At 40.3% G+C, this 23,114-nt stretch overlaps 3 protein-coding genes across 5 annotated transcripts; 1 reads left to right on the top strand and 2 right to left on the bottom strand.

The window, feature by feature from the left end:
• Window positions 1-203: 203 nt before the first annotated feature.
• gtf2h3 (general transcription factor IIH, polypeptide 3) lies at window positions 204-5,564 on the bottom strand. Its single transcript, XM_031755393.2, has 13 exons — window positions 5,311-5,564; window positions 5,141-5,220; window positions 4,936-5,042; window positions 3,904-4,046; window positions 3,751-3,813; window positions 3,264-3,293; window positions 3,131-3,159; window positions 2,963-3,037; window positions 2,118-2,171; window positions 1,859-1,927; window positions 1,631-1,766; window positions 1,509-1,545; window positions 204-564 (listed from the first exon to the last, which is right to left on the bottom strand). Exons 1-13 carry the CDS (start codon window positions 5,318-5,320, stop codon window positions 495-497), a joined length of 903 nt encoding a protein of 300 aa, XP_031611253.1. The 5' UTR covers window positions 5,321-5,564; the 3' UTR covers window positions 204-494.
• Window positions 5,565-5,881: 317 nt separating this feature from the next.
• LOC116332477 (Rieske domain-containing protein) lies at window positions 5,882-8,720 on the bottom strand. The gene is made up of 4 exons (XM_031755451.2): window positions 8,483-8,720; window positions 7,159-7,380; window positions 7,019-7,053; window positions 5,882-6,847 (listed from the first exon to the last, which is right to left on the bottom strand). The coding sequence occupies exons 2-4, from the start codon at window positions 7,352-7,354 to the stop codon at window positions 6,557-6,559; spliced, it is 522 nt and encodes a 173-aa protein (XP_031611311.1). The 5' UTR covers window positions 7,355-7,380; window positions 8,483-8,720; the 3' UTR covers window positions 5,882-6,556.
• A 1,664-nt stretch (window positions 8,721-10,384) lies between these two features.
• Window positions 10,385-21,101, top strand: LOC116332365 (kinesin-like protein KIF24). 3 transcript variants are annotated; one of them, XM_039620390.1, is made up of 15 exons: window positions 10,385-10,741; window positions 12,350-12,459; window positions 12,538-13,224; window positions 13,329-13,491; window positions 13,599-13,696; window positions 14,154-14,363; window positions 14,610-14,697; window positions 16,133-16,254; window positions 16,464-16,569; window positions 16,659-16,730; window positions 16,835-16,944; window positions 17,132-19,185; window positions 19,294-19,711; window positions 19,875-19,968; window positions 20,035-21,101. In XM_039620390.1, the coding sequence occupies exons 2-15, from the start codon at window positions 12,401-12,403 to the stop codon at window positions 20,182-20,184; spliced, it is 4,431 nt and encodes a 1,476-aa protein (XP_039476324.1). In that variant the 5' UTR covers window positions 10,385-10,741; window positions 12,350-12,400; the 3' UTR covers window positions 20,185-21,101. The 3 variants fall into 3 exon arrangements, with proteins under 3 accessions (XP_039476324.1, XP_031611149.1, XP_039476325.1); XM_031755289.2 differs by having other exon boundaries at window positions 13,323-13,491; XM_039620391.1 differs by lacking the exon at window positions 10,385-10,741 and having other exon boundaries at window positions 12,399-12,459; window positions 12,567-13,224; window positions 13,323-13,491.
• The last annotated feature ends 2,013 nt before the right edge of the window (window positions 21,102-23,114 follow it).

Genomic DNA, 23,114 nt, shown 5'->3' with positions numbered 1-23,114 from the left:
TTATATATTAATTTAAAAAGAAAATATCTCCCAGTGGTCCGAAGCGACGGCGAGCTGACTGTGAGAACATGTCTGATTTGCAGTACTCTGTTAATAAAGGCTTATTTTGAACTCTGTGGAGAAAAAACACCCCAACCTTTCTGAGATTACGATGATGGAGACAGCACTATTATGATTATGGTTAGAAAAATGAAGCAAAAACATACGTTTATAACGGTGTCTTTTTAATGTAAAAATAATTAAATCACCATAAAACAGTGTCTCTGTTTTAATGTTGGGTGCGTGATTTTTACCCAAGATGTGTTTCCATAAACAAGAAGAAAATAAGACTTATTTTCAGTCATATGTCTGAATTGTGTTTTTACAAACATGAGTACCAGCCTCTGTGAACATGACCAATCTGCGTTACTCAACATGTCCATAAGGCCATACTGCCTCACAAGCATCTTTAAATTCACTGTATTAGTGTGAAAAAACAACAACAACAAAAACCATCACATTGGTTGTTTCAGTTTCTTCTTTTTGGGCTTGACTATCTGTGGTAGCTGGATTTTGAAGGCAGTCCTAAAAAAAAAAACAATACATGATTTAAGTGGAAGTTGAAGTTCAGACTTCAAGCTTTAATGTGTTTAACTAAAATTCTGCACTAACTGTTTAAGAATTATAGACTTTATACACAGCCCTTCACTTTCAGGTGCCTAAAATGAACTGATCAAACTAACAACATCACATAAGGTTAGTTTTAATAGTTGGATGAAGGTCCTTTGCAGTCAGTGGATCAAATGATCCTTTTCCTCCTGTTAGATGCTCTGCTAGGCCTTCACCCAGGCTTGTTTGTGGGTCTCTGGGTTTAGTAGGTAAAAGCATGTTCTATTGAGTTGAGGTGAGTCAGCCATTTAAGAATATCCCATTTGGTTGCTTTTGCAGTATGCTTTGGGTCATCATCCAGTTGTGCTGTGAAACTCAGCATTTGGCTGAGCAGAGAGTATAGACCTGCACGCTTCACAGTTCATCCTGCTACCGTTATCAGCATTCACAGCATCAACACTAGTGGCTTGCTTCCACTGGGAGCCATACATGCCCATGCCACAACACTGCCTCCAATATTTTTAACAGATAATGTGGTATGCGCCAGATCATGATCCGTTTCACTCCTCCTCCATACTTTTCACTTCCTATAATTGTACAAGTTAACTGTGGTTTCATCTGTCCAAAGAAAGTTCTCCTTAATTTGTCAAGAAATGACAGGGAAACAGGCATCACCTGGTCATAACGGTGGACTGTGTATAAACAGGGCTGTAATTGCTGAACAGTTAATGTAATATTTTTTTTGAACCCATTGAATTAAAACAGTCTCCACTTCAGACCTGATAAAAATCCACTGTGCTGTTGTATAGAGGCAAAAATATTTTTTGAAAAAGCAAATGTTCAAATACATATGGAAATTAGTGTACAGAATGTACACATGTAGATGTATTAACACTACTCCACAAAACACTGACACTTACTCGCATGTTGTACAAATGGGGCTGAAGTTGCAGAATACTAAAAACAAAAGAAACAGAGTGATTAAAAAAGACATACTGCAGCTCTTTCCAGTAATAAAGACTCTTAAGCAATTCAAACTCACTGGACAGACAAACTGAGCACACGTAACCGATTTCAATGAGGTTACGGTGGCAGAAACACGCAGCTCGGTAGTCCACGTGTGCAGGCGGCGGCAGCACCAGCTGTGACCGCTGCTCGGAGTCAGGCAGGAACACCCACTGCTCAGAAGACAACAAAAACAGCTGTCGTTAGATGCAAATGAAACCAACCCCATTCCTCTTAAGTGTGTGAAACTGTACTGCACTCTCACCAACAGATACTGTGCAAGGGCGACTTTCTGTGGTATCTTCAGGTACAGTCCTCCAGTTATATCACAAGCCTGAAATGAGTATATAACGGTTATGACAGCATGGTAGAGTGCACACATCACATCACATGACATCACCACACTACCTCGCACTAAAGATGTTAATACGCTGAAAAATATTTGTGTTAACACAAAGTACTTTTCTTAAATACTTGGAAAGCTGCAAAGTGGTGATTGTCCTTAGAGAGCTATAAGAATTTACCTGCTGAAGGAGACCAGAGTCCGAATCCAACACACAGGCATCTATCAGGATGTTCTGTTTAAAACACAAAAACCTTTTTAAAAGCAGTGTATCATTTTTACCTTTCCATTTCTACCTTTGTCTGGCTAAATAAAGGTTACACTGACTCGCTGCACCATCTTGTATTACAAACTGGTATTACAGGACAAGTAAAACCTGGGCTTAGTTTAACTTCAGTTGATATCATAAATAGTATAAAAGATGGAGAAGGTCTTCCAGGTTTGAAAAGTGAATAGCCTTAAATCTGAATTCTTTCTAATGGCCACCAGGGGGCGACTGCTCTGGCTGCAAAAACACTTCCATTCTTATAGAAGTCAATGGGAAAACGACCCCTCACACTTGTTGATTAGTCTTGTCTCATGCTTTCTTGCTTTGTGGTAATCTTTATTCTGTATTCACTGAGATATTTAAATGCTAATCAATAAAATAAAATAAAATCAAAACCTCTGTAAAGACGCTCTTGTTGAATTTACGGACTCAGCTGGTTATTTTGGGTCATAACGAATAAAACATTTAAGTCTATTTTGTAAATTTTGGCTTCTATGTGTAATAAAGTTATAAAGGATTAGTGGATGATATTTCTTACAATCAGCATGCAAATGATTTGGATTGTTAAGTGATAGCAGATGTTTTGTTATATACTGTCGACAGCTTTACTTATTTCTGGGAGTTTTAAACTATTTTATTTCAACACAGCATTTCATTATAAGCATCTTTAGGTCCAACTTTTCATCCACAGCAGTGGCTGTAGTAAGTAAAGGGTCATTAAGTGTTAATACAGGACAATAATCTATTAAATATTCTACCTGCTTCTGAGCAGCAAAAATCACATTCATGAAGTTCATGTACTGGAGGGCGCAGTCCTCAGCCGCTTTTACCACCTATACAGTGCAAAGGGTCAAAGAGGGGTCAAAGTCAGGTGGGAAAAAAAACGAAACGAAAGTATTCATGATGTTTGAAAATTTGGGCATTACCAATATTCTTGATTTAATCTCTTGTCCAACTAAAAAATATAGAAAAAATAAGAAATATATACATTAAAGCAGGGTAATTGGAAAACTTCATTCAAGAACTGGCATAATTAAGCATGTATAAAGATGAAATCACCTTCCAGCTCTTTCGTGAGCCTGTGAATATCTAGATATTAAAGGTTTAAGGTGAAAAAGTAAATAATATTGGTGGAAAATAAATAATCTATAGATATTTAACTTTAGATCAAAACATCACATACGTTCTGCAACACAAACAAATATCTAACATTCTCTGGGCGACGATGGCGTATAAATTGAACTTTAAAATGCAAAAAAAAAAAAGATTAAATAAGTCATACCATTCTTTTCTCTTCAAAATAAACACCAAATGTCCTCTAAAGTCAAGATTAACAATATTTTACCTGCACTACAAACATATATGTAGGCCCATTTGACATTAATTACAGTAATTTTGTAAAAAGCTATAAATATCTGCTTACAGTTTCGAGCCTCTGTCTATCTTTACACTTCCTGGCTGATTCTGTGGAGTCGTGCACTGAATGCACTGTTTATTATTGCACTACATGTCGTAAATGATAAAACAGTCTTCATGAAAAGGATACAGCAGAGAGCTTTGGCGAGGGATCCGGCCAACAAAGTATCTGTTGAATTTCCCGTAACTTCAACTGAAATCACGTGAGACAAACTGAATTTTAGGGAGCACTGTACGACATCTTTAAATACCTCAGAGTTTATCCTCGCAAATACACGCTTACTTTTTGACATTATGTTCCTGATCTCCTCAGCAATAAGGTTATTGGCAGCAGACAGGAGTTCATATTTTCCATCTCCGCTTGAGGATGCATCATTGCCACCACCGTCTCCTCCACTCCAGCTCTTACTGGGATACAGGAAGTGACTGAAAAAGTGAGTGGGAGAAAAGTGCATATGAGCAGCGACAGCAGCAAAACATTAAACAGACAGTACTTTATTCCTAGAAACTAAAACTAGTGGAAGAAATACTAAGACGAGCATATTGGATTCCACGCCCATCAGCTAAAAACAGGAAATGGAGGCCAAAATTCCCCTCACAGGGTCACCAAAACTGGACAATAGAAGATCTGGAAAATGTTGCCGGATCTGATGAATCTCAATCTGTACTGCAGTATTCAGATGGTAGAGTCAGAACAACATGAAAGAATGGATCCATTGTGTCTTTTATATGACACTGGTGGTGGTGTAATGGTGTAGGAGTATTTTCTTCTCAAACTTTGAGTCCCTTAGTAACAAATGAGCTTTGTTTAAACACTACAACCTATCAGAGTGCTGTTTCTGATCATGTCCATGTCCCTTTATCACCACACTGTACCCAACTCCTGATGGCTGCTTCCAGCAGGCTGGACACTTCATGTCCCAAAGCTCGTAGCATCACAAACTGGTTTCTTGAACATGACTGTACACCAATGGCCTCCACAGTCACCAGGTTTCAATCCAAAAAAGCACCTTTGGGATGTGGTGGAACCGGCTTACACTTCTGCACTTTGGGTTAGTTGTTTTTATTTTATTATTCAAACAAATAATGACACTTGAAAACATTTCGCATGTTTTGGTTCATCTGATGTTGTATTTCCTTGATTTTAAGACGACTGCTATTTTTTATGTTGTAATATGCAACTCCAAGAACTGACAGATAATATACTTTTCCACATGATGGTGATTCTCCTCTTACTCTGGTTTACAAGCCTGTGTTTGGACCTCAGAAATTCCTCTGTGCAGTGAAACCCAATGAAACTATGGTATGAAATTACCTGCCCTGGCAGTGGCTAGCGATGACAGCCAGCTTGTTTGTCCTAGCCATGGCCATGTGAGCGTTTCCCATCACCATGACTGCATCCATACACTTGGACAGGGTGAACTGGGCGGACACAGGGGTACATGGAGCGTTGTTTAGCATCAGAGACATTCAGAAAGACTTGAATCAGACAGAGTAACCACAGACATCACAGCTAATACCTGTGGATCCCGCTGAGCCTGCTGCCCCCACCATATGGGGTTTACATCCACGACGATCACCAGGAGGTTGATTTCGTCCTCTGGGCGAGATTTTGGAAGAGTTTCATCAAAAAGCACCTGAGTGTACAAAATAAACACTGCAAAGACTCATTACGAGCCAGGCTACATACCTGATGCCATCACGGCAGATTATTGACTTGAAAAACAGATGGCTTCTATTCTGCAGCTCTATCTTCTCTTAGTGCTCATACTTTATCTTAAACTTCAAACAATCTGCAGACAACTAGGAGCGTATTAAAGTCCAGATAGTTTAGGAAAAGCAATTAAATGCAGGGCTACGCACATTATTTCTCATCATTTACACCGCTGGCGTCTCCAGGAAACGATCTTTCTTCTTCTGTGGCTTTTCATAGGAGACTACAGACGCCCGGCACACTGCTGCCACCTAGCGCCCATTTGCTGTAGCGTAAATTCTTCGGTCTCTATATTCTCTACATTCATGGTCATATAAACCAACCCTTTTTTTCGTTCTTAAATCTTTCCATCTATCCCTTATCTTCTGCTCATCCAATTTAGAGCCGCGCTTGAACCCCTCCCAGCTGCCATAGGGCGGGAGGCAGGGCGGTCTGTAAAATACATTTATGGATGGAAATTCCATCTATAAATTAATTCTAATATTTCTTTGCAAGCTTCAAATCATCATCCTGTTCATATGCTAGAAAAAAACAACACAGTAAAATCTTTTACAGAAAATTGTATATTGGGTATTTAAAATTTAGCAGTATCACCACAGGGGGTTATCAGTTTAACTGAACTAACTGATCACCTGAGAAGCTGTCCAAGTGCTGAAGTGCTGCTGTAGATCTCACAATTTAAGCAGTTACAGTTTTGAATCATTTTAAAGCCTCTGTCTATCCTTGTGTTATTTATTGCATAACAGATAAGAATAGACGATGCATGTTTTATTTTTCATCATACTTTGAGTTAAATAGTTAATGTTTCAATGATTTTCAAAATCATTATATTCTGCTTTTTTTTGCACACTGTCCCATTTTTTCTGGAACAATTGATCCCCATTAAGGTAGTTTAATTACAAGAAAAAAAAATAAATACAATAAAAACATAATGATAATAATAACAACAATTATAAAAATTCACATATGAAGTTATAATGAAACACAATGATTATTTTGTTGAAAAATAATAATTTAGAAAATGTAACTAAAAACAAACTGTGTATCAGCCAGCTGTTTGTATCAGCTTCAAAATAAAAAGTTCCTGAGGAAGTCACCATGCCAGACATTTACTGATTTTATGCACGTCTGCAGTAAGACCATGTTTTCTATACTGTTACAAGATCAGAGAGTCAGTGGAAGACGAGCAAAGCTCCTTAAATTATCCCTGAAGCATTAAAGGTTATGTCTTGGGTTTGGCTTTCGGCTTGGCTTTGAGTGAAGCGCGCCTGTATTTCTCAGTCTGGTAGACGTCTGACTCGATGGCTTCGCCGGAGTCATTGAGCATCACGTACACATCCCCGTTGACCTCAGTGACCTTATGAACCCTCTGTTTGACACCCTTGGAGCGCCAGTAAGTCCTCGGCGGTTTGGCTGTAGGGTCGTCCACAGCTTGGTAAAGCGATTCCCCCTCTGCGAGGGTGATCTTGTACTTGTGCCACGGACACACGATGCACAGCCGTCCATTGAACTCCTACAGGTAACACAGGTCGAAAGGTTAGAGAAAAAAGCATTTGCATTTTTCAGATATTACAGGAAAAGTTGAGTGTCAGACTTATGCACAGCTGTTTACAGTAAACGAGTCAAAAGGTGACTGATTTTCTTAATATACACCAGTAATCAGAATAAACAGCAGAAAACTCACCTCAATGTCTCCATACTGTAAAGCACCACCTGAATCTGTCCATGAAAAAAAATGTGGCATTATGCACATTAACGACAAGCCGTAGCAGAACATATACTCTGCAATGTACTATGGATTATCTCAGCAGAAGAAGTACTTACGGTAGCAGCGCACGTCCATTGCATAAAGCTGCCCCTGGTGGTGAACGACCAGCACATCTCTGCATCCGTTCACCAGCTGTGTCACACGGCCAGCTTTGACAATGTCCTCCTTCTTTCCAATGAAGTGGGAGGTAGACAAGTTTGAGGAGGAGGAAGAGGCAGAAGAGGTCTGAGATATCTCCTCCTCAGAGGACATGTTGATCTGTTCTTATAGCTGATATTCTGAATAAAATGAAAAGATTACAGATATGTAAAGAACAAAAAGATCACTTTCATTTCTTATTTTATGTAGACTGCTTATTACACTCCAGTTACAAAACACACAAAAAACATAGTGTTTGTCTGTCTCTTTTTATAACTACACATAGAACCCCTCGGATGTCTTCATATAAGTAAAGTCATTTAATTGTTTATCTACTACTTTCTTCAGAGTAGCATGAATTATCCAAAGGAGAAGCTGTAAAACCTATGAAAATACAGTTAAAAGTCCAAAATATAACACCCCCCCCCCCCTTTCACATTTTTCCAAAGCTGTTCAGTGGGGTGGAGTCTGTGCTGGCCTGATTCTGACCCCTGGACCGATTCTGACCCCTGGGCCGTGTGTTTGACACCCTTGTATTAGACAATAGATATTACATACGCTCTGTGTTTTCGACTGAGTTAGCAGATAGCACATGGCATGACAATAAATCAAAACAATAAGTGTAAATGAAGTTTCATGTTGCCCACAGACAATTTCAATATAACTGCCATGAAGAGTTTTTGGTTATTCCGGTATATTTGAGATATAGACTGATGTCAGTGCTGAAGTCACATTGATGAACACTGTAAACAACCTCGTTAATATTCTTTTTGTACACTTATAGTTAAACATCCTCTTTTCACCAACCTGCACATTTACTAAAAAAATAGTTTTTATATATACCTAGATAATAATAATAACAATAAGAAGAAGAAGAAGAAGAAGAAGAAGGAGAAACTGTTTTCCTTTTCAAAGTTCACATACTGATTTAAAAAAAACATTATAAGTCCTTTCGGAAGCGATAATCTGTCACTTTGACTGGCTTTGTACAGATTATGTGAAAACTCTGTATTTTGTCCAGGGATACTCTCCTGTCACCTGTTTTCATCTATCAAACCTGACGGAGGAAACCAGCGTTGTGTGAGTAAAACACATAAATATGCTAGCTAATAAGGTTCACATTTACACATAAGAAACACATAACGAGTAACGCCTTCTATTCTATTCTATTCTATTCTATTCTATTCTATTCTATTCAGCTCTATTTCTCTAAAACGCTAACTCCACAAAGCGTTTAATTACCTTTTCTGTAGTTTCACCGTGAAGTCAATGAGCGGCTGTCATGCTCGGTCTCTTTCGCTGCTTCTGAAGAGCGCTTCGATCACGTGTCAGCACGTTATCTTTCTAACACAGGCCTCCTGACAAAACTGGACATGTGTGAAATTATAAAACGTAAACTAAACGTCGAAGTTTCAAGAAATCTACGAGTGTTTGAGGTTTAAACAGGAAGCGCCAATGTTGTGTGTTACATCGAAATACGTCCCCGGTGAAACTATACAGAATGCAACAAAAGAAGAAAAAAATCCCTTCAGGGGAGCATTTCACTTCGTGGCAAGTCTGTCCGAAGTAGTTCACTGTTGCGTAATAAGTGTGTATATTTGCATGTTGAGATATTTTTTTTATTCATGCGAGGTAGACAAAACAAAATAGGGGGATAATAGAAAATTAAAAATTTGTGGAAAATGATACAGCAGTGCAGTCTGTAAACACTGAAATAACACAAGTGCATCTTGAATTAAGAAAAAAAAAAGTTTCACACAAAAAGGAGCAATAATTATGTTAATAAGGACAAATACAATAAAAACCAAGGACCATGATGAAGAAGGGTATAATCATCGATTTCTGTACTGTGCAGATATCTTGAGCATTTCTTTATATTTTGATTCCAAGGAGGCACACTTTATTGTGATTTTTAAGTGCTCTTAGGCGGTCGTTCGGCCGGTCTTCAGGAGATTCTCTTTTTCTTTTTCTTTTTTTTTTCTTTTTTTAGGAAACTGGCTCAATTTTTTACTCATTTCCAGTGCAGTCTTTGCACTGGACCGTTTTCAGAGGAATTTCTTTTTGTTTGTTAATCTACTTAACAGTGACTTATAAATCACTTTCTCATAAATGCATCTACACAGACAACTTAACAAAGAACCTATGTTAAATTGTATATTTAGGCACTTTGTTACCTCAACTTGTTGGAAAGCATATAATCTTTCCCATTTCTTTAGTTTAATATACAAAATAAATAAATAAAAATAAAAATAAATGCCAAAGGTAAGATACCAGCAAGGTGATTCCCAAGGAGCTTTTTTTTTTTTTTTTTTTTTTTTTTGACATATTCTTTGCTAAATATAAAGAAATGAGGACTGCATCAAGGGTTTTGCACTGACCTGTATATTTAATATACATGACACTGCAACTTTAAACCACTGGCTTTCTTTTCGCAAGTATCTCTAAAAGCAACCATGAAGAAGCTTACAATCATATTGGAGTGTATCAGAGTGTAAACATTTTGTCTGCCTATACGGGTGTCAAACTCGTTTAAATTAATGGGCCACATATATCCCATTTTGATCTAAACTGGACTATGCTAGAAAAACTATTAAAGTATAAACTAGTAAAGAATAATAACCTTGAGAGAACCATGCAAAATAAATCAAATTTTATTACATGTACGTTTTTACATTCAGTGTCATTAAATGCATCGATGACACATGACAGATCATATTGGATGAAGAAAAGGATAAAAACTTGTATGCTGACTCATTGTAAGTGCAACAGGAATTTATGCTTTTAAAATGTTTACTTTCCATTCATTTTTACTTCTCTGTAGCAACACTGGCCTGCATTAGCAGAACATTTTTATTACTTAATGACCTCATTGTAATCTGACCAATGAACATATAATAAATAATTTATACAGTCATTGTCCTCGAACAGCTATCCAGTGGGCTGAATTGGACCCTCTGGTCCCCCGACTGCATATCTGACCCCCCCCCCCCCCCCTGTACTGTGCGACAGATATATTTGTGTCATTGTCTTTGAGGATATATGTATACAAGATATATCTAGACTGAGTAAAACAAGCCCCCCAAAAAAAACTGTTTTAAAAATATATATTATATAAACGCAGAAAATATACTGTAGCTCGTAGTACTGCCATCTCTCAGTGTGCTGTAATGCCTTTAGTGTAAGAAGGCTTTCTGTCTTAGTGGGTTTGTTGGTGGGCATTAAGCCGTCCGAAGGATTATCATCCCTCTGTCATGCTGAACCGACCGGCTGTCCTTCGGAAATATGTTAACATTAACATTTCCTCTTTTCCGGGCGGACGAGCAGCGGGAAAACAAAGCGCTCTTCTTCCTCAACCGTTTCCGTCGTCATGGAGACTCTCTCCGTGTACGGAAATAGTGCTACTGCTGAAGCTAGCAACTTTGTGAAAAATTAAATTATCTATTCAGTTGGCTTTGCGTTTGCGGCTATCTTTTGCTCTTTGCGTGGTCTGGACTATATCTGGTAAGCTTTGTAGTGATTTTCGCATTTTAGAAAAAGAAAACTTATTTGTGTCAAAATTAGCGTAATTACTTCTTAAACTAAACCAAGCACAAGCATGTAAGTGGGATCAGTTCAGGGTCGAATCCAGGATTTTTAAACCGTGGTGGCACAGGACGGCAGTAACAACCAGACAGGGGAGTGCAGGAAAATTCTAACAGATTATATCTACCAGCTATAACTGGAATCATAATTACATAATTAATATGTAATGTCAATGTCTGTTTTGTTATGTAGAGAACCATGGGATTTAAAATCTTTTAAGTTTGTTTCTGAATCTATACACAGTTGTTATTGACCTCAGGTCAGCAGGCAGCTTGTTCCAGAGAATTTAAAGTTTCCTCAACAGATTTAGATTCAATTCTGGATTATAGACCCGAACCACTGAGAGATTAACTAATAAAGGCAATTTTTTGTTAAACGGGGGCAGTATGTTATACATAAGGACTCTCGCTGCTGCATTCTGAATTAGTTGAAGTCATCCGACTAGTGATTGGGATAATCCTTCAAATAGAGCATTACCAATAGGGAGTGGTACACGCCCACCTCCACCTGTAGGAAAAGGAAAAGTCACGGCAAAAGAGAAAGAGAGCAAAACGGGGGAAAATCCCTTTACAGCTGTAAAACAACGACACATGATCAGTCCAGAAGCACTGGGTGTTTGCACAGTGACAGTACTCGAGCCCAATGGCAGATCAGTCAATTTTCAGGTGATAGGAACTGGTATTTCTTCAGTATTTACTTTGTGGTAAATGGCCTGTATTTGTATAGCGCTTTACTAGTTCAATTCAATTCAATTTTATTTATATAGCACCAAATCACAACAGAAGTCGCCTCAAGGCGCTTACTAGTCCCTAAGGACCCCAAAGCGCTTTACACAACCAGTCATCCACCCATTCACACACACATTCACACACTGGTGATGGCAAGCTACAATGTAGCCACAGCCACCCTGGGGCGCACTGACAGAGGTGAGGCTGCCGGACACTGGCGCCACCAGGCCCTCTGACCACCACCAGTAGGCAACGGGTGAAGCGTCTTGCCCAAGGACACAACAACCGAGACTGTCCAAGCCGGAGCTCGAACCGGCAACCTTCCGATTACAACTCCCAACTCTTGAGCCACGATCGCCCCTTTATGCTCTGCAGACATGAATATACAGTAAACCCCATTCAGTAAGTTATATCGCACAATCTGAAGTTTTGCAGTTACTAAGGCAGGGCATGAAATCCCACTATGGACTCACCAAAGTGTCTGTGGCTTATGTATGCTTATGAAGGAGAAGAGGATGTCTCTCATGCAGAGTGTTGCAGCAACTGGTCAGCCCTGTGTAGAAGCCAGCAGCTGTTTGCATGTGTTTGCTATATTTATCGTATTTGCTACTGTACAGAAATGTGTGTGACGACTGCAGCGCACTCCCCTTTCTCCTTGCTGGCCTAGTGTCAGATTTCGACCTGCTACCAGTATCCTCTGCTTTGCTTACCAACAACAGAGCAGTGTGGTAGTAATGACACAATGACCGGCCATTGGCTGTAAGACGAAAATGCTGAGGGATGTCTCTGCCACTTACAGGGCAGGTGGAGTGAAGTAAAGGAAAAAGGGAAAGAAGAGGAAGAGAAGGAAATGACACTTTGTCTGTATGAGTGTCTGAGAGCGTTCGGGCTACAGCATCACTTTGCCAGGTAAGTGCAACCACAAGCCATTCAAATTGGCACTATTCTGCTATGAATCAATTTGCCTCCTCCTTTCCTGTGCTTCAGGTTTACCTCAGTGGGTGTTTGTCGTACAGCCCACATCTCAGTGCTCACCATGGAGGACTACCCCCTGCTGGGGATCCACACAATGGAGGACAGGACTCGGTTATTTCAACTTGTCCAATTTGTCAAAACTCTTGATCTGGAGGGCCTTGGATATGATGATGATGATGATGATTATGACTATAGCCATGGTGGACGCTTCAAAGGCAGCACAATAGTGGATAGCAGCTTTTGTCATGATAGTGACAGCACTTTTGATGATGAGGATGGTAATGGAGCTGCTGTCAATAATATAATTGCCAGCACTTTTGCCAGCCCATCACATGTTCGCAGGCGACTTGATTTCAGTAACGAAACCAGTGATCATCATCAGCGGTTGTCTCATCCTGTTGTTCAGGTTAACATGAGTCATGCCAGATATGAGGAGTCCATTCGGAGAAAAGGATCTGCTACCTCTGTGCAGCGTCAATATAAACCAAAACCCAAGCCTCCAACTGTGACATCAAACACATTTAATCACAGACCTTTGGGACACAAAGACAGAAAAAGAACCACAAGGAAGCAAAATTCTTATACAAAAATGGGCGCTGATGGATGCATGTGTAAGCCAGCACCTGTTTATGAAGCAAAGAGAACAGCTGGGTATAACTATGGACTACCAATGAGTACTGCTCCTGCTCAGTGCAAACAGTGAGTGTGGTCTATATTGTCCTCTACTTAAACTGAATATGTCGTTGATGACAGCAGTATACATAAATGACTGATTCAAATTCTAACTCTAATTTGAGAGCCAGGCAAGCAGAAGAGCAGCGGATTAAGGTGTGTGTAAGGAAAAGACCGCTGACGTGCGCTGAGAGCCGACGAGGAGAGGCAGATGTTGTGACAACTACAGGTGGAGAGTGTGTGATTGTCCATGAAGTCAAGGAAGCGGTGGATCTCTCACAATACATACTGCAGGTGAATGTGCAGAGAGCAGACAGTAAAACCAATGTCACGGTATTTGAATTACTACTTTAAGGCCTTTTCAAAACTTTCCCGTTGCCTTTTTTTTTTTGTCCACACAGCACAAGTTCTACTTTGACCAAGTTTTTGGGGAGGAAAGCTCCAACAAAGAGGTGTATCAACAAACAGCATATCCTCTGGTGCAGCACATGCTCAAAGGGTAGAGTTGCACTGATGTAGTGCTACTTATGGAAATCTTTCTACACTGTGAAATTAAACAAGTTGGCTTTACTTAAAAAACAATACACAAACTTGTTGCCTTAAAAGAATTAAGTAACCTCAACATGACAAGGATGAGTTATAGTAACTGGAATGAGTGTGCAGTAAACAGCACATCATTACACCAAGAAAACAGCCCCGATTCTTTAGTTAAATGGACTTTGTGCAACTTTAATTTAACAAATTTTACAATATAATAAACTAAATAATAAAAAATCCAGTACAAATTGTTAAATAAAATAAATATGCACAACAGTACTTCTCAGTATGGGCAGAAGACACAAATATGCTCAATATAAAGTGAATTAGGTTAAAGGTATTAATTTACACCACGTTAAGGACATTGTTTGTATCAGTGTATTCTAATCGTCTATACTTCTTTGTGTGTGTGAGCACAGAGGCAAAGTCACCTGCTTTGCATACGGCCAAACAGGTGCAGGGAAGACTCACACCATGCTGGGTTCACCTGCCATTCCAGGCCTGTATGCTCTTGCAGTTCAGGACATCTTTGCTCACCTGTCAGCCACACACTCATACCAGCTGGTGTTTGTCAGCTTCTTCGAGATCTACTGTGGTCAGCTGTATGACCTGCTGGACCACAGAAAAAGGTCTGTGTTTATGTTTTTTGGGGGTTGTGTTAAAAGTGCATGCAGATTTTTGAGCTGGACGCTGCACTGGGGGAATTAATATAATCTCTATCTCACTGGGGTCATTTGGGTTTTGGTAACATTATCATAAAATTGAGATGCCTGGATCTAGGATCTCCTCTCTTCTTTGTTTAGTGTTTTGCTCAAAGTCTCGTCGTCTTTCTTCTGTATTTGTTTCTCTTAATCTTCTCTTTCTTTCTTCTGCAGGTTATTTGCTAGGGAGGATGGACAGAGAGTGGTCCACATTTCAGGGCTGCGAGATGTCAGAGTGGACTCAGTCAGCTCTCTACTAGAGGTTTGCCTGATTTTCTTTAGAATAAATTATATTATAAAAAAAATGTAACATATTAGTGTTTCTGGCTTATGATCCATCACAATTCACAGGTTACTTTAGTGTGTGAACAACAGAAATAAAAGTGGTGAGGTTATTTTTCATGTGTTGGCTGTATTTCAAAAAGTAATGAGAATTAAAATTTACTGATAAGTCAAACAGGGTCACAGGACAAATTAATCTACTTCAACACCAAATAAAGGGTTTGAGGTTTGGAGCATTATGACTCAGGTCGATAGTAAAGCATGAGTATATGTGAGTGTATCAACAAATTATAGCATTGACCATATTACTGAAAATTGTATGTAATGCTAATATGAAGCCCCCAACCAGAGTAATGTGAGAGGACCTCTCCCTCCATGATCATGACCAATAACATAATAAAATTCTTTCTTCATCATTTTGTGCATGCGAAACTCACAGTAATGACTCTGTTAAATGCTTTGAAGTTAACATTGTTCAGTCCATCAGAAATGAGAATTTGGTGAAATTGTATGCAGTGTGTATGATGATTATGCTTTGAAAATGGAAAAGGGTCCTTAAAATGCAGAATATGACCTCAACTTTGAATACAATTTCGGTGAAAATCTGTTAGGTCATTATTTTTTGTAAGTTTGACTCAATCTGACCAATGCTGTGGGAGGCGAAGCAATTCCTGTGAATTCTGGACAGACAGACAATGACGTGACCTCATTGCTTCTTCGGAACAGATGAGCTAATGCACAGAAAGATTCCAAGATCTTTTCTCCCTTTAGAGGTCCCCACAGTGGATTATCTGCTTCCATCTCACCCTGTCCTAAGCATCCACCTCTGTCACACCAACCTTCTGCATGTCCTCCTTCGCTATACTACCTCCTCCACTTCTTCTTCCACTATCCCTCTTCTGCACACGTCCACACTATCTCAGTCTTTTCTCTCTTACGTTGTGTCTAAACTTCACAAACTATTTGATGTACTAATTTCTAATCTTGTCCATCCTGGTCACTCCCAGCCGCTCTCTTAACATCTTCAGCTGAGAAAGGCAGGAGAGAGGGAAATAATAAGCAACAGGTCCCCAGCTATAGCTTAGTGTAGCAGCTGTTCTTGCACTTCACTTTTATATTATGATCTCACAGGTGTACCAGTGTTATCTTAGGTTGGGGTGAGTCACAATATCAATATGATGTGATACTGAGATTTTTATTAAAATATGCAAGCACTCTAAACAGATTCCCCCAGTACTTTGACTTGACCAGAGTCATATTGATAGTGTTGCTGTCTCATGGGCATTTTTCTTCTGTGATCCCCACCTCTGTCTTTAATAACCTTAAATATGTGAAATATTACCTAACAGTAAGTATGATTTCTGCAGTCTCCTCAACCTAGTGATAGTAATCTCCAACTCTCTCCTCTTACTCAGGTGATTTCTCGGGGTACAGCCGAGCGGACACAGGGGATGAGTGGCGTGAATCCACTCTCTTCTCGATCCCACGCCTTGCTTCAGATTCAGCTTAGAGATTCAAACCAGCAGATAGCTGGCAGGTGAGTGACACCAGACATGTTTAATTACATCGTTGCCTTACAGGTAACGCACTTCATGACGTTATTTTTTTCTTTCTCTGAAACAATACTTGAATTATTGATTAGTAGATCAAATAAGGCAACAATGTCGGTGTAAAATGACTGACCAACCGTGTGTGTGTGTGTGTTTGTGTGTGTGTGTGTGTGTGTTTGTGTGTGCGTGTGTGTAGAATGTGGTTTGTGGATCTGGCAGGAAGCGAAAGAGCATCAGATACCAAAGAACCTGACAGGCAGAGCCGCATGGAGGGAGCTGAGATCAACCAGAGTCTGTTGGCTGTAAGCTATACAGATACGTGCTCACACACTAAGAGGCCCACATAAAGTCAAGGATCTTCATTCCTATTGTTGATTTTTATTTCCCTCAGCTTAAAGAATGTATCCGGTCACTTGATCAAGAACAATCACACACACCTTTTAGGCAGAGCAAACTGACTCAGGTAGTAAAAGCTGATGGAACTAGTAACACGAGCATGCATCATATGGCTGATTTTCTGGTTTCTCCACTGATCCTCTATGTTTTGATACTGAATTCTTTTTCTAGGTTTTGAAAGATTCATTTGTCGGTGACTCAATGACATGCATGATTGCCAACATTTCACCTGGTCACACAGCAACTGAGCACACACTTAATACACTGAGATATGCAGACCGGTAAGTGTGCACATGTCCAGGTATAATGAGGGGAATTTAATATACTGTATTAGTTTCTTAAAATATTTATTGATATCTTTATTTTGTAAAGCCATGCCGGGTTTCAGTCCTCTGATTTTATATTGTATGAGAGGGAAAATTCAATTAAATTCAGTCTTTAGAATCAAGGTTTCTTTAATATTTTCAGGGTAAAAGAGTTGAAAAGACAAGGAGGGCTGAGAGGAAGAAGAAGAAACAGAGGCAAGACAGCAGCCTCACCCAAACAAAACCTGTTCAGCAGCACCACTGGTAGCACTGTTAGCAGTAGAGGGAAAAGTCCTCCAAAGAAGCCAAAGTTAGCAAGACAAAGCGATTCTTTCGGTCCCACAACTCCTACCACAAGGTCACCCGTGAGGAGTGCATTTCTCTGCTCCACACCCAAGAACACCAAATGTGGAGAGGAAGCAAATGCGAGACGGAGGGGAGAGATCAGACTTGAACATATTTCTCCAGTTAGAGGTTGGCTGAGAATAGGTGACAAAAGGCATCGGAGTAATGGAGCAGATGAATTAGAAGGGGGGAGAACAGGAAATGACAGTTTTAAAAGTATTGAGAGACATCTTGTTAGTCAGCAAAGCCCCAGGGCAGTGCTGGTGTTGGGACAACCAAAAGACAAGCGTGCATGGAAGGTGCAAAAAGAGGGAGAAGCTCATGAGACTGATTCATTTTTTACTGAAAGTAAATCTGACTCCTGTTTCAGAGAAGAAGAACATGAGCAACATGCTATGAAAGGTAGAATAGAAAAAGGTGGAGAGAATGGAGATGCAACTAGTAAAGGGGAAGGGATAATGCAAAGGGAGTTACCAAAGGCTAATGAAAGGGATAAGGAAAGAGAGAGGCATCTGAGATGGTATCACAAGCAGCTACAGCAGTTTATGCCCTCTTCTGCTTCTTTATCCAGCCAACTCTCCTCACCCTCTATATATCCATCTCCCTCTTCCTCTACTCAGCATTCTGTCTCTCACCTCTCCATTTCTTCCCATGCGAATCAGGGTTTGGAACAGGTTTTAGATGGATACACAACCAGATCTGAAGATAGAGTTAATGGTAACAGAGGACGGGTGTTTTCTCCCAGCGCTGAGATTCCGTTACAAACTGAAACCTCTTCGATCTCCAATAACATTAGTGAAGAGGATGCTAATGGAGACAGCGGTTGTGTTGGGGAAAACTCGAGGGCATCTTTGGAAGGAACATGGACAGGAATTGGACAAGAAAGGGGTAGAAACGAGAAGAGGAGGTCACATGAGGCAGCAAGTGAAGAAAGACAAAGAAGGAAAGAGAGGAGGCCAGCTGGAGTGGAGGGGGGAGAAGGGAGGTGGGTGTGGATGTCAAATGGGACAGCAGGTGTAATTCCTAAAAACTTTGACACAAGTGAGACACAATTGTGTCACAGCTCTGATTCAAAAGACAGACTGGAAGTGGGTGTGGCAGGACTGAATGCCTCAGATGACCCAGCTGATGGGGTGTGGAGTGCTGGGAAGGGGGGAGCAGCTCAAAAAGGGCGTTTATTGTCTGCTCACATGAACAATGAGGGCAACAGCCTCATTAGCCACCCCCCTGTTGAGTCACCCCATCAGTGGGATCCTGCAGAGCGGCCCCTCTCCCCAGACTGTGAACATACTAGCACACTCCTGACCCCAGATATGCTCAGTGCTGCCTCTTTTGAATCAAAGTGTATGAGCGTCATCCCAGAGGCAGTACGATCAAACACACAGAGAGAGAAAGAACTATGGTTTGCTGCTAATCCCGGTAAATTGCCAGCTACATTACCTTCCACTACTTCCATCACACATACTGAGCCCCTTAACAAACCACCAGAAAATCCAGCTCACACTCAGCTACATAACTATTCAGAAGTCAAAAAGTTGGTTTTACCTCAAAATGAGACTCAGGTGGATTCTTTTAGCTCCATCATGGAGCCCCTCAGCATCTCCCAGCTTCAAGTGGATCAACGGGCTGCTACAGTCTCTTTCCTGCGAGGGGACAACAACAACACCTCGCTCAGTCCTCTTAATGAGAATAGAGAATACAACAAGTGGGAAGAGATGGGGGAAGTTATAGAGGACGAGAATGCGGCATTGCAACTGTCTTTCGTGGAACTGGCACAGGCAAAGACGCACTACTGTCCCTTATCTGACACTACGACAGCTACGAATCACACAGAGGGAAACGAAGACGTACATCTCAGTAACTGTTACACAGGTATAAGTATAAATTCTGATGGTGGTGTGTGAGTGTGTGTGTGTGTATGTGTTTCTGAGCGTGTGTTTATAGAGGTCTGTCCACAACCTTTTTTGTTTTCCTGTGCAGGTATTCCTGAAGATATTTTGGGCTCCTCACAGGATCGAGAGAACAATCAGAAGCAAACACCACCGGCTACATTCAACAAACCTCCTACATCACCACTTAAAAAATCTACATGCACTTCTGTGTTTTTACCCAGTTTACAGGATTTAATGACACATGATGCACAAGTTCCACCAGAATATGCACCTGATGACCACGAAAAACCTCCATTATCTTCCATTTTGACACCACAGTTAGAAAGTGTCTCAGGTTACACACCGGCAAGCCAGTGTCGCACAGTATATTCAAAGAATTCCTCCAACTTAACCACTTCACTCCAACCAAACAATCTTGGAGAGTTTAATGATGAAGAAAGCACCAGTAATCACCACATTAGACCCACAATCCAGCTGTTTGCCCTGGACGACTTAGACCACGCAAAGTAGGTCCAGAATTCTCACAATTTTTGTTATTGTAATCATCCAAAAAGTATTAAAATAACACACATATATTCTTGTGTATTTAATAATATTAGAATGATGCACAAAAAGGGCTTAGTTTAATGAAACATTAATGCATATTTTTTGTACCCATTCTAACTTTAGGTGGTGTATATTCAAGGCCCACTGGGAGCAGCTAAAAGAGATGGAAGCTTTATGTTGTAAAGAGGGGAAGCTTCTGTGCCAGCAGCCTGATATGGTGAGAAATAAAGTAACTAAAGCAACTCTTTACATTCTTTTAATGTACACACTCTTTTTCTGTTAGGCATTTGGAGAATATGTCCACCAGCTGGAGGAAATCATGGAAAAAAAGGCTCGGTGTGTACACAGCATGAGAGCTCAGCTGCAGCCATATCTGAAGCCCATTACCTCAAACCACCAACAGGGAGCAGACGATCACAGATCAACTAGTTGAATTTGAGTTAATAATACTTGTTTTCAGCGACAACAGTAACTGCAGCTTGTTACATATATGGTCATCATATATGCTTTGTTATGTTTAAGTGAATTGAGCTTGATGAGTTCTTGGACAGCTGTCACTCGATGTGTTTGATGTCAAAATGCATGCTGCACTAAGGGTTTTACTGGTGAAACGTGCAATCATATGTTTTTCTTTCATGGTGACAGTAATATATATGGAATTCTGATTCTGCCACTAAAGATTGTTTTTTTTTAAGTCAAAGTTTTGGGTTGGCTCAGAAGTAACTCAAAATGTTCAGATAATAACCCCAAAACTTTGAATTCAATGTACACTGTAGGGTGTATTGTGAAACTGATAGATTCTTTGGATTTGAATATGCACATAATGACCACAGAGAAACTCCATTATCTTCCATTATAACACCACCGTTACAAATTGTCTCGGGTTACATCCTGAGTATGTGCAGCTGACTACTATAAAAAGTAATTGGTTTTTAGAAATGATTTTTATCCATTTTTTCTTAATTTACTTATAATTTCATATTCTTTTTTCCCTCAGCCTCTGTCCATAAAAGCTACTGATTTTGTAATTTTTCATTAAAGAAAATCCTTGGTTTGAGTCTTAATGCATGTTTTATTCACAGCACCACTATCTGGACAAAGAGCTAAATCTGTGTCTCTGGGACGACAACTCATAGAACCAGACATTTGTTTGAGCTTGATCTCAGGTTGTAATAGAAATGCTTGCTTAGCAGACTGTTTTCTAGTGTTAAATTTTTAAGATTTCAAGATTGCTGATATCTGTTATGTTGTGTTCTCTGAATTTTAAATCTTCCTCTTTAAATGTTAGTGTTTAACTTTGGATAATGTGTGTACATTTTTCCACAGAGTGCAACTGAAAATGAATAAAACAACGACTAAAAACAGTCTACCCAAGCACTTCTTTGTATTAAAATTATAGCACATCCTTCTACATTTTTATCTAAGCTCACTTCGACATTAAATTTTGTGCTGAGTCTTCTGATAAATAATATGAAAGCAGCATGCATGAGGAGAGCAAGACAGTGATGGGGGTGACAGAGTGACAAGGTGGAAGTGGGATTACATCAGGGATTGGCTCTGAGCCCCTTGTTTGCAGTGTGATGGGCAGGCTGGCAAATGATGTCAGGCACAAGTTTCTGTGGACTATGATGTTTGCAGATGACGTTATGAACTGTAGTGAGAGTAGGGAGCAGCTGGAAGAAAGATGAGAGGTGGAGGTACGCTCTGCAGAAAAGAGGAATGAAAATCAATAAAAGAAAGAGAATGTGCATAAAAGATAGGCAGATGTGTTAACAATGGAGATGCAAGGAGTTGAGGTAGTGAAGATGGATGAGTTTTAATAATTGGGATCAGACATCGTAACCAATAGATGGTGCACAAGAGAGGTGAAGAAGAGAGTGCAGGTAGTGTGGAGGGGGTGGAGATGAGTGTCAGAGGCGGTTTGTGACAGAAGGATAGAACCAAGAGTAAAAGGGAAGGTTGAGAAGGTGGTAGTAATATGATATATAGTTTGGAGTTGGTGGCACTGACAAAAAGACAGGGCAGAGAGGAGATTGTTAAGATAAGATAAGATAAGATAAGATAACCTTTATTAGTCCCACACATGGGAAATTTGTTTTGTCACAGCAGGAAGTGGACAGTGCAAAAGTTCTGAAGCAAAAATTAGAATACAATAAGAATAAATACAGTACACAACTGTACAGAATAGAATAAAATAAAAATAAAATACTATATAAAATATACAATAGGATAAATATAGAATACAAATGCTATATACAACTGAGTAAAAATACAACGATGCCAGAAAGGAGTATTGCACTTAGTGTTATTGCACATGTGTGGGTGTGTGTGTTTGATCAGTTAAAGTCTTTGTTGTGGAGTCTGACAGCAGTGGGGAGGAAAGACCTGCGAAATCTCTCCGTCCCACACCGTGGGTGCCGCAGCCTGCCACTGAAGGAGCTGCTCAGTGCTGTCACAGTCTCCTGCATGGGGTGGGAGATGTTGTCCAACACGGATGACAGCTTAGCCACCATTCTCCTGTCACTCACCACCTCCACTGGGTCCAGAGGGCATCCTAGAACAGAGCTGGCCCTTCTGATCAGCCTGTTCAGTCTCTTCCTGTCCCTGGCAGAGATGCTGCCACCCCAGCAGACCACACCGTAAAAGATGGCTGAGACCACCACAGAGTCATAGAAGGTCTTCAGGAGTGGGCCCTCCACTCCAAACGACCTGAGTCTCCGCAGCAGGTACAGCCTGCTCTGCCCTTTCCTGTAGAGGGCTTCTGAATTATGAGTCCAGTCCAGTTTGTTGTTCAGATGAACACCAAGGTACCTGTAGCTGTCCACAGTCTCAATGTCCATACCCTGGATGTTCAGTGGTTGCAGTGGAGGATGCTTGTGCCTGCGGAAGTCTACCACCAGCTCCTTGGTTTTACTGGTGTTGATCTGGAGGTAGTTCAGCTGGCACCAGTCCACAAAGTCTTGGGTCAGTCCTCTGTACTCCTTGTCGTCCCCATCAGTGATGAGGCAGTGATAAGATTTTCATCACCAAGATGGAGAAGATTATAAATAAGAGGTACAGCTCAGGTACAGATGTTTTGGACATGTGCAGAGGAGGTATGGAGAATATTGAATATGGAGCTGCCAGCCAGAAGGAAAAAACAGATCACAGAGAAAATTCATGGACGTAATAAAGGAGGACATGGAGAAGGTAGTGTGACAGGGAAGGATACTAGGGATAGGGTGAGATGGAGGTAGACGATCCGTTTCCACATAGAAATGGTAAAAAGCAAACAAACAAAAAAACATTAAAATTGAGTCGATGGAACTACCACCTGTTGTAAGGCTGAAGCGCGCTCACACACAGGAACGAGTACGTAAGGGC

This window comes from Oreochromis aureus, linkage group 12, assembly GCF_013358895.1.
Source record: "Oreochromis aureus strain Israel breed Guangdong linkage group 12, ZZ_aureus, whole genome shotgun sequence".
Taxonomy (NCBI): domain Eukaryota; kingdom Metazoa; phylum Chordata; class Actinopteri; order Cichliformes; family Cichlidae; genus Oreochromis; species Oreochromis aureus.
The sequence above is the reverse complement of the archived record's forward strand: the minus strand, read 5'-3'. Positions and strand labels throughout refer to the sequence as shown.